General features: G+C 41.1%; 1 protein-coding gene across 1 annotated transcript in view; it reads left to right on the top strand.

Moving 5' to 3' along the window:
- The window catches only part of bin1b (bridging integrator 1b), a 31228-nt gene extending 20957 nt beyond the window's left edge, over positions 1 to 10271 (top strand). Inside the window, exons 12-14 of the mRNA XM_053499602.1 lie at positions 9463 to 9531; positions 9631 to 9732; positions 9824 to 10271. Of these exons, the coding sequence (XP_053355577.1) occupies positions 9463 to 9531; positions 9631 to 9732; positions 9824 to 9925 (273 nt within the window). The 3' untranslated portion in view covers positions 9926 to 10271. The remainder of the gene's footprint in view (positions 1 to 9462; positions 9532 to 9630; positions 9733 to 9823) is intronic.
- The last annotated feature ends 2108 nt before the right edge of the window (positions 10272 to 12379 follow it).

The following is a 12379-nucleotide window of genomic DNA, read 5'->3' on the forward strand; positions in this document are numbered from 1 at the left end:
TGATCCTGAAGGATTCCATATTCTCTTTATTAAAGATTATTCACTTTTGTATTATTTGTTTTCCTTCATCTTTTTGCACACACGTGCGGGTATCTTTAAATTTAAACAGAAAATAATAGTGGGCTGGTAAATGAAGTTAAATATACACAATAAATTAATAACTGCGTTTGCTTTACAATAGAGCACTCATGTGTAAATAGCTTTTTCATTTTATATTCTACACTCATATAGTATAACCTATACTCCTTCTTCTTTGTCTTTCGGCTGTTCCCTTTCAGGGGTCGCCACAGCGAATCATTTGCCTTCATCTAACTCTATCCTCTGCATCCTCTTCTCTTACACCAACTAACTTCATGTCCTCCTATTCACCTAAAAGAATATTAGGAACACCTGTTTAATTTTTCATTAATGCAATTATCTAATGAACCAATCACATGGCAGTGGCTTCAATGCATTTAGGGGTGTGGTCCTGGTCAAGACAATATCCTGAACTCCAAACTGAATGTCAGAATGGGAAAGAAAGGTGATTTAAGCAATTTATTATTATTTTTTTTAATATAGCGCCTTTCAAAATACCCAAGGTCGCTTTACAGTATAAGGTGTGTGTAATGTAAGCATGTACTGTAAGGGGGGGGGGGGGGCCTAGGGGCCAAAGGCCTCTGTGAAGAGATGTGTTTTGAGGTACTTTATAAACAGGGGTAGTGAAGGGGCACATTGGACATGAAGGGGTAGCTTGTTCCAGAGATTGGGGGCAGCTACATTAAAGGCCCTGGCGCCAAAGGTCTTGAGTCTGCTGCGGGGGACGATCAGCTGGCCCTTGGAAGAGGACCGCAGGGACCTCAGAGGGGTGGAGGGGTGGAGGAGGTCAGTAAGGTAGTGGGGAGCCAGTCCATGGAGAGATTTGTAGGTGAGGAGGAGGACTTTGTAACTAATGCGGGATTTAATGGGAAGCCAGTGAAGCTGTTTGAGAATGGAAGTGATGTGGTGCCAGGGCGTAGTGCCTGTTAGAACCCTTGCAGCAGCATTCTGGACGTATTGCAGTCTATCCAGGGCTTTGTTTGGCAGACCTGACAAGATAGCATTGCAATAGTCCAGACGGGAGGAGATGAAAGAGTGGATGAGGGTCTCTGTTACTGAAACAGAGAGTGAGGGCCTGAGTCTGGAGATATTTCTTGGGTGATAAAAGGCAGATTTGGTAATTCTTTTGACGTGGGACTGAAATGATAGAGTAGGATCCAGGATGATGCCCAGATTGCAGACTTCAGGGGATGGAGTGATGGAACAGCCATCCAAATCCAGGTGGAGGTCCGCAACCTTCCTAAGCAGTGGTGCCTGTGCCACCACCATGAGCTCCGTTTTTCTGCTGTTTAGTTTGAGAAGATTGGTGGTCATCCAGGTTTTAATATCTTGCAAGCAGTGGACAAGAGGCATTGGGGGGAGTTGGGCAGAGGGTTTAGTGCTGATGTACAGTTGTATGTCATCAGCGTAACAATGAAAACTGAGTCCATGAGAGCGGATAATTTGTCCTAAAGGGAGCATGTATATGGTGAAGAGAAGGGGGCCAAGCACAGATCCCTGGGGGACGCCATGGTTGATTGTTGTTGTTGTGGAGTGTGAATCTTTCAGGGTAATGTATTGTTGCCGGTTTGATAAATATGACTGAAACCAAGAAAGTGCTGTATCTGATAGTCCAGTGAACTCTGAGAGCCGTGTTAAGAGGATGGTGTGTGAGACTGTGTCAAAAGCTGCTGAGAGGTCCAGTAAGATGAGGATGGTAATGAGGCCATTGTCAGCAGCAGTGAGGAGGTCGGTTGTGATTTTGACAAGGGCAGTCTCTGTACTGTGGTGGGCTCTGAAACCAGATTGTAGAGGTTCAAAGAGCTCATGGTGGGACATATGCTGTTGGAGTTGGGCGGCCACTGCTCTTTCCAAGATTTTGCTCAGGAAGCAAAGATAACTGGTGGGCACCAGGAGATTGAACTCCCTGCCGTTGTGGAGTGGGAGATAGAGTTGGAGACAGGAGCTGTTGATGGATGGCGTCAACCTTGTTTTTAAAAAGGTCCTGGAACCTAGAGCACAGATCAGCAGCATCAGACGGCTGGGGGGTGTCAGGAGGACGGAGAAGGCGGTTGATAGTAGAAAAAAATCTTTCTAGGATTATGTTGTTGGTTATTGATGAGCATGGAGTAGTAGTGGGTTTTAGCCTAGGAGAGAGCCTCCTTATAGTTCCTGACATGGTCCTTGTATGCCTCGAGATGGACAGTGAGGCCGGATTTTTTGTGGAGTTGCTCCAGCCGACGACCAGTTGACTTTATGAGGCGGAGCTCGGGAGTGAACCAGGGAGCAGGTCGGGAGAAAGAGACTAAGCGCGTAACAAGAGGGGCCACAGAGTCCAGACTTGTGGAGAGAGCAGTGTTGTAGTGTTTCACCAAGGTGGCCACTGAGAGGCCAAAGGCGGGAGCAGCAAGGTGAGTTTCTAAGGCACTGGAGAGCAGGGGCAGGCACACCTCGTTGGTCTTCCTAAAGGGGATGGTCTGTATGTGGCGTTGCCTGAGTAGGAGCAGAGGAACAGAGAACATAACAGCATGGTGGTCTGATATGGCCAGGTCTGTGCACTGGAGATGTAATGGTGGTGTGCCAGTGGTGCACACCAGGTCCAGGGTATGTCCTTTGATGTGGGTGGGGCCAGGCACATGTTGGGTGATGTTAAAGCAATCCAAAAGTGACAGAAAATCGGCCGCAAAAGAGCAGCTGCCAGAGTCCACATGAATGTTAAAGTCACCTAGTAGAATGGTAGATGGGGACATGGGGCAGACGGTGGCAAGCAGCTCCGAGAGCTCAGGGAGGAAGCAGGTGGGTGGTCGATATACAAGGACCACTTGTAGCTGTGCAATCCCAGTCAGAGCAAGACACTCGAAGGATGAAGCATTGACAGGATGTTCTTTGACCAAGATATCAGAATTGTGTATGACAGCAAGTCCACCACCACGACCCAGGCAACGAGGCTTTTGTATTGTAATTTTTTGTAGCCAGGTGGGGTAGCTTGATTGAGACTGACAAAGTCCTGCTGGCTCTGCCATGTTTCAGTTAATCATAATAAGTAATTTTTTTTCTCTGTGATAATGTCATGGATAAGTAACGCTTTATTGTTTATGGATCTGATGTTCTGTAACATGAAGGAGGTTGTCCTGTATGTGGATGCAGAGCTGTCCATGCAGGCCAGGGTCCGGAGATTGGCAGGTGATGGCCGTGGTTTGCGTTGGAGACGTCTTCGCAAGGAAGCATGACCGGTAACCACAGGAATAGCCGGAGTTTTGTCCTTGTAAACAAACTTGTGACGAACAGCCCTATGCACATAGGGTGGCCGTCTCAGGAGGTGAAGCGATTTAATGACTTCAAGGCAATTTGGGAGGAGCGTGGTGTTGAGTTTTAGGAGTTTATCTGCGGTGTATCTTATGGGCGTCATCGTGACAGGAGAAGCACCCGGTAATCACAGCACTTAGCTTGCCTGCTAGCGTTAGCCTGGCTTGCGAACCAATGCTAACGTTATATTCCAAGAGACTCAGACAGCAGGGTGGCTTAAGGAGGACTACCTGACAGAACAGTTCCAGTGATGTTAGCAGTGATGCAGGAGGGCAGATCGCAGTAGATCCTGTGCACCGAGGACACGGTAGGTAACTACTCCACAACTCAGCTTGTAAACATCAGTATAATTAGCGTTACTGAAGCAGTGTCCGGCAATCGCGAGTTAGATTGTAGTAGCAGACACAGAGGAAAACAACAGCTCGAAAAACTTTGTGACAAGCAGGATTAATTGACCAGTGTTCTAAATGTAACTGAAATCTAGCTGTACGGATCCAAGAAGCGGCGACATGCACGCCAGCGTCCTCTCAGCGTCTGTGATCCCAATTAGTTCCCCTTCTTCAGTCACAGACTTAGTGGAATTTTGAACATGACATGGTTGTTGGTGCCAGACGGGCTGGTCTGAGTATTTCACAATCTGCTCAGTTACTGGGATTTTCACGCACAACCATTTCTATAGTTTACAAAGAATGGTGTAAAAAGGGAAAAACATCCAGTATGCGGCAGTCCTGTGGGCGAAAATGCCTTGTTGATGCTAGAGGTCAGAGGAGAATGGGCCGACTGATTCAAGCTAATAGACGAGCAACTTTGACTGAAATAACCACTCGTTACAACCGAGGTATGCAGCAAAGCATTTGTGAAGCCACAACACGCACACCATTGAAGCAAATGGGCTACAACAGCAGAAGACCCCACCAGGTACCACTCATCTCCACTACAAATAGGAAAAAGAGGCTACGATTTAAGCATGCTGAGTGATTAAGCTCACAGATCTAGGAAAAGTCATGAAAGAAGGGTCCTGGAATTTGATCAAGTGTGAAGTATTTATTTATTTTTCCCCACTGCAGTCACATGACCGGTACTTGGTGCTTCTAGTGTTAATGTGAGAAAAAACATTTCCCAATTAACATCCCCCCATTTTTCCTCCTTTCCACCACTTCTTCGAGAGGGTCCAGCTCCAACCAACCACTGAACCAGCATTCCTGAACACTGTCCAAAGGCGTGGCATCCCTGTTTCTAGGACTACCTCCTCAGTATATTGCCGCATAAAAATACACTAATGCCTCTGAGTGGCGCAGTGTTAAAGTGCTCACGCTATCATCTGGAGATAGCAAGTTCGATTCTTGGGTGATGCTGTAATCTCACTTTAAGTTTTTTAAAGTGATAAATTGATTATAATGATTTTTTCAAATTATCGCTGCTGAAGGTAGATCTACAAGCTACTAAATCATGGGGCTACTTACTTGGGGGTACTTAGTTACTTATAGTAGTTACAGTGAAACCTCAGTTTGCAGAACAGCAAAACTCACTGTCTATTAATGCAAAGAAATAAAATTATGTAAGGTTGAGCATTTTTTGCCTTGTCTACAGTAAGTTTTACTTTTTTTATCGTCACTCTCTGTTCGATAATCGGAGAGTACTTTAGCTTCACAGATACGAATTGAAAAAAATCTGATTGGATGAAGATTTAAATTTTTTTTTTAGTTTTGTCTTAAAAATGACTCTAGAGCTTAAAAATTCACTTATACCATTTTAGTGCAATTATTTCAGGGGTGAACATATTAAGTAATCCTAGTAAAATATTAAATTATTTTCTAATTAGTATCCATTGATGCAGGTGTGCAAAACTTGGGGTTTATAATATAGCCGTCAAATGTTATGTGGTGACAGTTTTCTGTAAAATCATACCTGGTTTTCTAGAAGTTCGCCTGGTTACATTTCATTGTTAAAGCAGCTAAGTATAATGTGCAACACACACACAACACACACACAAAATGATTAATTTAAAAAGGACAAAGAAGTTGTCTCAGTTCCCCATGCCATTGTCTTCTAGGTTGCCTTGGCAGTTTACCATTTCACTATTGTGTGGCACCATTCTAACTCATGCTGTCATTGTGATCAATTCATTTTACCATCTTTTCAACATCAATTTATGTTACCAACAGAATGTGGTGGGTCATAAGAACCAGTATTAAAAAGTTGAGAGCTGAATAGACCACATTCAGGTCCAGCTGACTGATGTGCTCTACAGTACAGTATTTTTACATTAGGGCTCCATATACCTACCAGGCATTTATAACACCTGTAAAGTTCCCAGACAGAAAGTTTCTTAACTCTGTTACTTCTACTTTCATTCCTATGATTAAAAACCCATGCAAAAAGTGCAATTTTAAATCACAGACAGTTGAATTGCAAAGCCAAATCAGTGCTCTATTTCTAAATTGCTAGCATGTCACCTGAGGTGGCATGCGTGTGGCAATTTTTCTAAGATCATTAGAAGGTCATCATCATGCATGCACTTGGTGCTTGAGCAGTATACAATTACGCTCACTAAGCATCTTTAAAAATATGAAAAATCGAGGCAATGAAGAGAAACACGTGTTCAGTAACAGTGCAAAAGTAATAATTTAATTATTGGCATTTAAGCATTGATTGGCATTAATGAACCCATAGTATGCTAAGAATTCTTCACAGCATTATACCATCTCCATCAGCCTGATATTTTGGTGAGCCAGTGTCTGTCATAGCCATCCATTCTGTTCTTGACTGCTTTTCTGCTTACCACAATATAGAATGTTTGCTGTAGGCCTCTGTAAGCTTAAACCAGTCTGGCTATTCTCTGCTGATCTCTCTTTTTATGTCATTATACCTCAGAATATATTTCCCTTTATCTGGTTGATGTGAGAGTTACTCCAAGTTGCTGACCTAAAATATATAATTTGCACTGCCTCCACATGATTAGATAATTGCATGCTTTCCTAAATAGGTAGAGGTATATTTGTTCTTAAAAGTGTCCAGTGAGTTTTCAACTGACATGTGGAATAAGCCATGCTACTCACAATGTGATGTTGGCAGTGACAACCCATGAAACAGTGCACAGGTCTGCACACAGATTAGAGTCTACTGTAATACAGTGATTTTTTTTTTTTTTGCACTGTAACACAGTGAAAAGCCTTGTGTCTGTTTAGAACCTGACTTCTGAACATTTGAGCTAAAAGATAAATAATGGAGGTTTCCCTCCATTAAAAACCTTTGTTCTCAGGTAAAATTGCTGGCAAATGCATGCCAAACCAACAGATGCAAATATAAACACAATCAGAAGCCTTAAAGGGGTCATCCAGACACATTTTTCATTAAATGTTGATATGATCTTTAGGGTCCTAATGAAAAGTTTGTAATATATTTAATTAAAAATTCTCAATGGTTGTGTAAAAAAAACACTACTTTTAACTGGTAAAAACTAGCTCTGTTCTCAGCAACCTGTTTCAGTACATGCTGCTTTAAATGCTTATGATCTCTGCTGAGCCCGCCCCCCCAGTTCTGTGGGGCATGTCTTCACAACACACGTGGGGTATAGACACGGGAGTGTAGTCCAGTGGGGGCAATGCTTTGGACTGCATTACCCACAAAGCATTGCCCACAACGCAGGAATATAGAGCCTGAGCCTAATTTAAGTACGGAACCTACGCGGAAGTTTGTAATATCACCTGACAACGCAGAAATTAAAAGAATGGACATGCATCGACTCGATTTGTTTTTCTCATCACTGCATGGGCATAAATTAACGGGCTGTTACACTGCCGCGAGCAACAACAACAAAAGCGAAGAAGCTTACTGAGAGAGTTACTGATGTGTTTACATGACTTCTTAATCTTTGACAGACATCGTTAATATAATAATATAGTTTTCCGACTACGTACACAGTTTGCAACTAGACAATCACCTTAATGCATTGTTTATTGCAATCGGGCGATTAGGGATTATATAGAGACGGATGTACATAAAGAAGAAGCCATAACCATGTTTTATGAGAGTATAAGTTAACTTACACTCCCCATTCATCGTGATTATTAAAAAGGCGATCTGGAAAGATTCATAGAAAAAGGAATTACACTCACCAAGCCTAGTGAAGATAAAGCAGGAACACGAAGTTAGTACAGATCCATTTTTCAGGAGCAGCTTCGTAGCAAAACCTGCTTTATATTGACCCACGTTTATAAAGCAGTCTGGTGAAAAATGATTATCGCAAACATGAACGCATTTAGGTAGATCGGCGGGGACGTTAGCTTCAAAAACTAAATTCAGCCACTGCATCCTCAGCGGCTTAGATGTCGGTAGTAAATGACGACTGCTGTGTTCGCTATTACACCCAACAACTGTACACCACACTCGCTTAGGCGACATTTTGCTCCAGCTGCGAAAAACAATGGCCGACAGCTCCTTCTCACTCGGGGCGGGTCTTTGCTAAAACACCAGTGTCAATCAACTATAGTAGGAGCGGCCTCTTGCGGTGTGGCGTCACATCGACAGGCATTTGCGATTGGCTTGATTTCAGAAGGGGCATGTTATTGTAATAAATGAAAAGAAAATAACTGGGCGGCTCTTTATCATCGTAGAGTGGTTGTGTACACACTCTCCTAACACACAGTTACGTCCAAACAGCTTTAAAAAGTGCATGTAGGCCTGTATGACCCCTTTAAAAAGGTTAGTGCACACTAAGATCAAGCACAGGAAATTTGGCTAATGTGTGGTGATGCATAAGCTCACAAGCCCAAAATACTGTTTTTCCTATCCACATGTCAAAACTGAAGATAGAAGTTTATATGGTCACTATTTGTTGCATAGTTTTTATCTTTAGCCTGGAAGGACCAAAAGGTCTGTTTTCAGTGACTTAAAATAAAGTTTGCTCAAGGACAAGAGGACAAAAAGAAATACTGTATATAGTATGTGTGGACAAGGTCTTAGTTTCTTTGTTTTTAGTGGGATTTGAGCTCACAATTTCTGAACGATTATTATTGGACTTCATCTTGGTTAGTGCTGTGATAGCACAAAAAAAAGGATAATTTTGGGGCTAATTTTAATGTTTGATTCAGTCATTATATGTTTGTCATTATAATTTCTAATTTAAATTTAAAATAAAATGTGTCAATGTATAAGATTGATACTAACTGCAAAGAAATAAAGATTGCAGTTGCTTTCAGTTAAAATATGTCTGTCAGAATCATGCTGCCATGTGACTGAATAAAATACAGTAAATGAATGCACTGCCTGGCCAAACAAAAGGTGCACACTGTTTTATTTGACTACTTCTAGCTTTGATTATAGCAGCCAGTATGGTGGCAATGTGTGTGAAAATGATTTTTCATGCTTCCAGAACCACTTTTTCAAAGTTCGAGTTATAAAATATGTCTGGGAGGAAGATAAAAATATCAACTGATAAGATTACATGTTCATTCAGTACATTCAGGTAGACAGCTGACTTTATTTTACTGCTACTTAATGTTATTAAGCTTATACCTCACCCACTTAAGCAACGCCATATATAATGACACTGCCTCTAGAGACTTGTTCAGTGAACACCAAAGTATGTATGATACTGTAGGTGCATCACTTCTCTTATAACCCTGACACAGCCATCACTCTTCATTCTGGCTTCATCATACCAATGACCTTTTGAATTTTTTTCCATTTCTACAAAGTCTAACCTTTATCCTCTTAGCAACACTAAGATTTTGTCCTCAGTTGTTTTTCCCAATTTTATGAGCTTTTGTAGCATTGTGTAGTTGGAAATGCTCTTACTTTTACTGTTAAACACAGCTGTGACTTCTGCTGCAATTTTTTTATGATGCAACTTCACCAAATTTTTAAGTGATATCTGATTATGGTCATTCATTTTCTGAATCTATTTTTTCCATATTGTTGACAGTTCACACCTCTCTTCTGGGTTTTAATAATGTGTCAGTTTGTTCTTAAACCAATTTCTTTTATTTGTGCAATATCCCTATTTTTTTTTCTTTGCTTAATGTAGGATATTTTTAAAACTGTGACTTGAAGTCACACATCAAACATAAGGAATATAAACATATTTTTTATTCTCAGACACATGCAGCCACATTGGTGACCAATGGTGGCTCTAATATTGAGCTTCCACCAGAAGTTCTGTACAAGGTAAGATGCTGAACTTGTTTGTCCTGTATTGGTATTTGTGGTAGAAGATAAAGGAATGTTATTGTGTATCTGTGTGCGTTTAAATGTGTATAATTGCAGGTTCAAGTGATACATGATTATGCAGGTACAGACAGTGATGAGCTAGACCTCAAAGCTGGGGACATTGTGCTTGTAATGCCTTTTGTCAGCCCCGATGAGCAGGTCAGAAAAAGTTTCAGGAAATAAATTTCTAAAAGAAAAAAAGTTTCTAAATGCTAGTATTCCTTATTATGTGTTGTTTGTTTATCTGCAGGATGAAGGATGGTTGGTAGGTGTGAAAGAGTCACACTGGCTTCAAAATAAGGACCTTACTGCTAAGGGTGTATTCCCTGAAAATTTCACCCAGAGGTTGTGAACATGGTGTCTACATTTATGGTCTTTATCAATTTCTTTTTCGACTATTATCTTTTTTTATTTGCTCACTTATACATCCTGATTTAATCTGTCTACATAAATCCACCAAGGTTTTGTTTTAAAGAAGTTATTTGAAGCACTGTAATGTATCGTTGTATCATCACATCTCTAAATGTGATATTAGTACAATTCACTTGCAGGATGTTTCGTGTACATTTTAACATTTGTACATTTCTACTGATTAGTTATCTTGCAATTGTGTATGTATTTTGCTATAAGAAGATTGAAGGTTGTTCTAGAGAAATACATCGAAAAAGCATTGAAGAAATGAATGAAATCTATATTTGGAGTTTGATGACTAATCCTTTTCTGCCTTACTTGTGATCTAGAAACTTTCCCTATATTTTGGACTTCTGTTTCATGCCTCCTAAATCCCAGAAGGTGGTGATTAACATCTGGACATTTTCTTGTGAACATACACTCATATGATGAGACTGTACCATACAACTTATGTAGTGGTAAATATTATAGTATAAAACCGTTATATACGTATGCATATAATGTAATATCCTTATACAATTGTGTAACAGCCTTCAACAGTTCAAGGTGGATGAAGGAACTGGAGTTAGGCCCGAGATAACACCAAGATCATTTATTTTCTCTCTTTTGAGAGCCACTTTCAGTGTGCTTGCTTTCTCTAAAACACCCACATGCGCACACTCTTTCTCTGTTCTCTTTCTGCGTTCTCCTCATATTCTCCCTCTCCTGCCAACACAAAACAAAAACAGTAAATATAGGCTAATAAGTCACCGGTAGAGAGTGTTTAAAAACAATAAAAAGTTTTTTTTCTGGCAAGTGACAGGTTAAGGGCTGAACTTTTCTGCCCTTTTTGGTCTAGGTGGCCCATTCTGGCTTCAAACCAGATTCCATCACCAGCCTGATTTGCATGCTGCATGTTCCTTCCGTGCTTGGTGGGTTTCCTATGGGTGCTCTGTTTTCCTACCACAGTCCAATGACAGGCAGTTTAGGCTAACTGCCATTACCAAATTGCTTGTAGTGTGTCAATGAGCATTTGATTGTGTGTGCCCTGTGATGGATTGACACCTCATGTCCAAAGTCTCCTGGGAGAGGGTTCAGGCCCCTTCGTTAACCTTTATACAGGATAAAGCAGTATAGACAATAAGTGAGTATACTTGACTGTTTTAGTTACCCTATCCTACTGCTCCTCATCATTCTGTCACTCTATCCCTCATCATAGATTACAGTACATGCCTGTTCTTCTTCATGGCTCACCACCTACTCTTCTACATTTGCCTTATAATGCTGTGCAAACTTTGGCACTGCCGATGAGGTAGAGGCTACTGCAGCAGCCCCTATAGAAACTGTCTAATAATTTTGCAAATTTTTTTAGATTTTTCTCACTTATTTAATTATAGCATCTATCACTAGGGTACTCTTCCATAAAAGCTACAACCACCAACCTGGGAGGGGGAAGACTATCATGTATTTCCTCTGAGACATGTCATGCCAGCTAAATCCATTTTTAAAATTGCTCACTCACCATAAGGAGCACTGTAACACACTCAGAGGATAGCGCTATCTGCTCTTTCAGCTTGCATGTGCTCATAAACATCCATGAGTGGTTAGCATAGCCATGATTGATGATTGGTTAGCATAGCCATGACAGCTTGTCTTGCAACATTGCTGGGATTATGAGTGTTAAACGAAAAACAAAAGTCCACAAAGAAAATCCTTGTGCAAATTCTTAAGGGACAGCACAGTGGTGTAGTGGTTAGCAGTGTCACCTTGCACCTCCAGGATCCAGATTTGTTTCCTGGTCAGGTTTGATTCCTCTCTCTGTGCATGGAGTTTGCATGCTCTCACCGAGCTTGTTGGGCTTCCTCCCACAGTCCAAAAACTGCTGTGTGAGAGTGTGTGGGTGCCTTGCAATACCCAGGGTGTACATTGCCTCATGCCCTAAATCTTTTGGGATAGGCCAGCCGCGACCCTGAATACAGGATAAAACGGTATAGAGTGAGTGAGAGTGAGGTTCCTAGGGAGTCCAGGGCCCATATTCACAAAGCTTCTTAAGCCTAAAAGTTGTTCCTAGTAATGAAATTCTAAGAAAAGTCTTAGAATTATGACATTTTCTTATAATTTGCCTAAATTTAGGACTAAATCTTAGTAAAGACAATGATTCACGAAACGTCTTTGCCCTAAAAACAGCTCCTACGGTAAAAAAAAAAAAAAATTAAGTAGAGAGAAGGACTTTTAAGAGGCCTAAGAGTTTCTATAGCAAAGGAAAAAATTAAGAAAAGAAGAAATAGGGGAGGAAAGAAGAAATAAAGTAAACCCTGCATTTCTGTCCAGTTTGGTTTTCTTGTTGATTTACTTCCTTCCATCTCTCTTGGATTGTTGACTACATACCATCCAAAAGTGCAAATTAAATAGACTG

The sequence above is a fragment of the Clarias gariepinus genome, chromosome 6 (assembly GCF_024256425.1).
Source record: "Clarias gariepinus isolate MV-2021 ecotype Netherlands chromosome 6, CGAR_prim_01v2, whole genome shotgun sequence".
Taxonomy (NCBI): domain Eukaryota; kingdom Metazoa; phylum Chordata; class Actinopteri; order Siluriformes; family Clariidae; genus Clarias; species Clarias gariepinus.